This window comes from Anneissia japonica, unplaced genomic scaffold (assembly GCF_011630105.1).
Source record: "Anneissia japonica isolate Jap-2015-1 unplaced genomic scaffold, ASM1163010v1 scaffold287982_len162305_cov178, whole genome shotgun sequence".
In the NCBI taxonomy this organism is placed as follows: Eukaryota; Metazoa; Echinodermata; class Crinoidea; order Comatulida; family Comatulidae; genus Anneissia; species Anneissia japonica.
In genome coordinates, this window is record NW_022721545.1 from 69924 (window position 1) to 74217 (window position 4294).

General features: G+C 45.2%; 2 protein-coding genes across 2 annotated transcripts in view; both read left to right on the plus strand.

Moving 5' to 3' along the window:
• Window positions 1-109, plus strand: part of LOC117111589 (bcl-2-like protein 2) — a 637-nt gene extending 528 nt beyond the window's left edge. The window contains exon 2 of the mRNA XM_033254539.1: window positions 74-109. Coding sequence (XP_033110430.1) covers window positions 74-109 — 36 coding nt within the window. The remainder of the gene's footprint in view (window positions 1-73) is intronic.
• A 2469-nt stretch (window positions 110-2578) lies between these two features.
• LOC117111590 lies at window positions 2579-3649 on the plus strand. The gene has a single exon (XM_033254540.1). The coding sequence runs from the start codon at window positions 2579-2581 to the stop codon at window positions 3647-3649; it is 1071 nt and encodes a 356-aa protein (XP_033110431.1).
• Window positions 3650-4294: the final 645 nt, after the last annotated feature.

The window sequence follows — 4294 nt, forward strand, 5'->3', positions numbered from 1 at the left end:
AATAAAAAGCCGTCGTTTATAACTGTACAAATGTTTATTAAAATCTGTTTCGATATTGAATATTAAATTGTAGTTGACATACCAAACAATGCGTCTTTCGTTTAAATAATTGCTTTGTGTATGTGTGTCTGTGTTGTGTGTGAGTGTGTGTGATAGAAAAAAAAGCAGATAATTTTTATTCGTACAATTTTTTCCCCTCCTTTCTTTAAATCATGTCGAATTTCAATACCAAATATCCTGAACGTTATGACATAATCGTTGAAACCTATAACGTATGTTATAGTTAGTTTGTTCCTTAGCAGAACGACAAGTGGTCTATCGATTATAATTCACACGAGTTAAAAGTGTAACTTCTCGTTTATGTAAGGATGTGTAAAGAAACAACTAGACTCTCCGAGTTACAACAGCATCACGTTTTTTATAGTCGATCGGAAACTGTAAATGAGTAAAGAGACAAAAAATATACGTTTCTTTTCTTTTTTTTAACTAAAAACAACTATAACTACAATCGTATGTGTTTAAACAATTACAAATATATACAGTTATTCGGACGAGGCGTAATCGTGGTCGCCTTGAACGACCGTTCTCATTCTCTTTAACTCGGCGTCGTCTATCGTGCCGCAGCTCCTCTTATGCCCAGCAAAACCAACGGCGATGGAGTTGGGAAGGGCGTGTCCTTTGTTCAGAAGCATCACGTTGGGAACGGATGCGAACTTTACTTCAGTCGTCAACCACTCGTTCATTGCCTTCAGCAGTAGAGTTTCCGCAGCAAACAGTTGTCAGTTCTCTCGAACGAAGCCGCAGTAGCAACGGACGTACGGACGCACGTCCCTTTCACTTCTGACGAACGTGACGGACAATCTCAAAGTTTCGTTGAATTGCTAAAGCACCTGCTTTTTTCGAAACGGCTCCAGCAGATCTTCCTCGTCCTTCACGGCAATCGCCATCGTGACGATCCTGTCGGCGTCCCTGTCGATGGACGGCTTGTCGTCTCCTTTTGTGCCGAGTCTGACGGCGTATTCCTCCAATTCCAAAGAGGCATTCGACACGCCGTACATATTCAGAAGCGTGTGCGTGTCTTCGATGGTTCCTTGCCTGCCCACACACCTCACTCCGTCCACCTTAGTCCAGGCAAAGCATTCGTAGTGTCTCCCGCCTCCAGTCTCCGTAGCGGAGAACGCCACCTCGAGAGAGATCTGTTTCGCGTTACAGAATGCCACCGTCAGGATGCGACCTCGATTGGCGGCCAGCAGGTTTTCCAACAAGATGTTATCTTCGGTGAAAATCTTAACCATTCTGGCTACGATTCTTCTGTTCGTCTTCTCTGCCATGGCGTCGAGGTTCGCTGATTCCGAATGTATCGTTACGTGATGATTCGCGAGTATATATAAGGATTAGTCAGCAGACGTTTTCTAAGTACCCATGACGTCATCGTTACCGGCCTATCGATGCTTTCAAATAAGGGTGTACGGATGACGTCAAGGTTCCAAGTACCCATGACGTCATCGTTATAGTTGGTTTATAAGCGGCGGAACCTGTCCATCCATTAAAATTAAGCAATGGCCGGGCAAGACGAATCATCGTATCGCGGGATGTTGGTGAACGTCGATAGGTACCTCGAGGATCGAGATGTTTTGGCTCTGAAGTACTTATGCCTGGATAAGAGCATCGGTCGAATTGGAAAAAGTTACCAGAGGCATTGAGTTAATGAATAAACTAGAGGATAGAGCATTACTTTATTCATCGAGATTGGAAATACTTATCGAGCTTCTGGGACTGATAAGGCGTTCGGAACTTCAACGCCATGTTTTGGACTTTCGAGGGAGCACGGAAGGACTCGGTGAAAAGATAATTTCACCCTATAGGTATGTAATTCTCTTTTATCTTTAGAGCAAAAAGATTTTTTTTTCTCGCCAATGATTGCCGATCTGATTTAATATTGTTTTTTCCCCCATAGGGCCATGATACTTGATTTTGCTTCTGGAATCAACGAAGAAGAGTTGAAATCGCTGAAACCGAGACTGAAATCAACCATACGATTAAATGAAGCCATAAGATTGATGGTTGAATTGGAAAAACTGACAGTGATCAGACCTCGACAGGTTGATTTTCTGTTTGAAATTGCTAAGTATTTAAAAAGGGACGATCTCGTTTTGAAATTAAATGATTATAATGCAGGAAAATACGATTAGTTCAACACGATAGCTGTAATCATAATCCGTGTATTTTCGAATATCTTTTCAACGAAATAAAGTTTTTGCTAGAAAAAATAGCAAATTAGACTATTGGTTGTTGTTCTTGTTAGCCTGATAGTGTTTGACTTATGTAACGACTGACGAATGAGGAAGGGTTTGAAACAGGACTTTTATTTCAAAAAGGAGAAAATCGAAAATTAAATACACACACACACAAAACATCTATTACAATCTGTTTTATGTTTATAAAAGCTTACTTCGGCCTTCGGCCATGAGCTCGTGACGTCAGGTGTCTAAGAACCGATGACGTACGCTCACCGTACAACGAAAACGAAATAAAAGTCGAGTTAAAGTTATTCCATCACACTCGTAGAGCTAACGACATGAACGAAACACTTGGCCGGACGACGACTGCGACAAAGAGCACCGACGATGTATGTGTCGGCGGAGCCTCCACCGAATCGGACCGGCTGCGAAAGAAAGAAGAGGAAATCGTTTCCCTGAAAACCGTAGTGCAGAGCATCGACGTGCTGAAGCTTTTGCTGAACGACTACGGAGGTTCGATCGATTCGTTGAAACTGGAACTCAAGAAGAAGAATCTAAGCATCGAGCACTTGCAATTCAGACTGCACAGAAACAAACTCGATTCGTCGGTCGATCTCAAAGAGCACGAACACTTCGTGCCTGGTCACGACAAGGAGGTTCTCGACCAGCTGCTGAGAGAGAATGTGCGATTGCGAACCGTCCTCAACTCGAATTACAGTTCCGAGGAAGTGGCGGAAGCGAAGAAGACGATCGCCGCTCTCAGGATAAGGATCGCCGAACTTTCGTTCGAGGTCCGTACGAAGGATAAGGAGCTGACCGAGTACCTGAGCGCTACGAATTCTTCCGACTCGGTAAAGGACGTCGCTATTAGAAAACTGACGTCGGAGCTGAAGGAGTGCTACGGACAGCGCAGTTACGCCGACGACGTCCGTCGAACGCTCTGCCGCGAGATCGAACGGATGAGATGGAAGATCGACGATCTGGTAACGGGAAAGATCGACGTGGCTCGGAAGCCGAGGGATTACGAACGAAGGGAAAAGGATGTCGGCGAGCAGAGAAGTGTTGGGTCTCTCTCATCGGAAGATCGATGCAAGGTCTTGGAGGAACAAGTGTCGAGCTTGGCCAGGGAAAACGCCGAACTTTCGAAACAGCTGAAGGAAGTCATAAGCATGAACACCAGATGGCAACGGTACTCGGATCAACGCGAAGCGCACGTCATCAAGCTTACGGGAGAAATCCAGTCGCTTTCTGCGAGGAACGAAATGTTGGAGAGGGATTTTTGCGAATTGCGCGTGGGCTGGATAAGAAATGCCGAGAGCTTGATGACTTGCGTTTCGCAAAAACTAACGAAAGTTCCGTCGTCAGAGAAGTTTCGTACGAGAAGGAAGAGGAGGAGGAAGAGCCGTTGAGATGTCCCAGGTGTTTCAAGGCTTACACCGTCACGGAACACGCTTCGTTGATGGAGCACGTCTTCGATTGCGGCGGCGGACACAACGAAGATTTCGATGTAGATGTATTTTATTAATGAAAATGAAAATAAATAACACAAGCAAACCAAATTTAACGTTTCAAGTTTCATTTCTTTTATTGCAGTTATTAATTCAATAGTTTACAAATTACAACATTTCCTCAATCAAATCTTCCATGATGTGGGCGAACGCGCGATCCAGTTTGGTCGGCGACACGGGTGTGTCGACGACCGAAGTCTCCCTGAGGGGTTTGTAGAACAACCATTCCCGTTCCTCGTTCAACGCCAGATCGTTCTCCATGTATTTTTCGACTGTTTCAATCCTTCGGTCGAGTTCCTTCATGCTTCTGTGCGATCGCAACTTGAAATCCTTCTTCCACCTCTCCGCTAGATCGTGGCGTACGAAGGACGCCAGACGATTGGCCAGATCCTCCACGCGTGTCGTCGCGTCTTTCGTTCTCTTTTCGACGAGCTTCTTCGTTTGCTCGAGTTCCCCTATCTCCTGTCGGACAGACTCGGCTATGTCAGCAGCGCGAACGTCTCCGACGGATCCGTCCGTCAGACGCAGAGCGTACCCTTTTCTGAC

Coding starts and splice junctions, on each gene's coding strand:
- LOC117111590 (XM_033254540.1), top strand. CDS start 2,579: ATGAACGAAACACTTGGCCGGACGACGACTGCGACAAAGAGCACCGAC.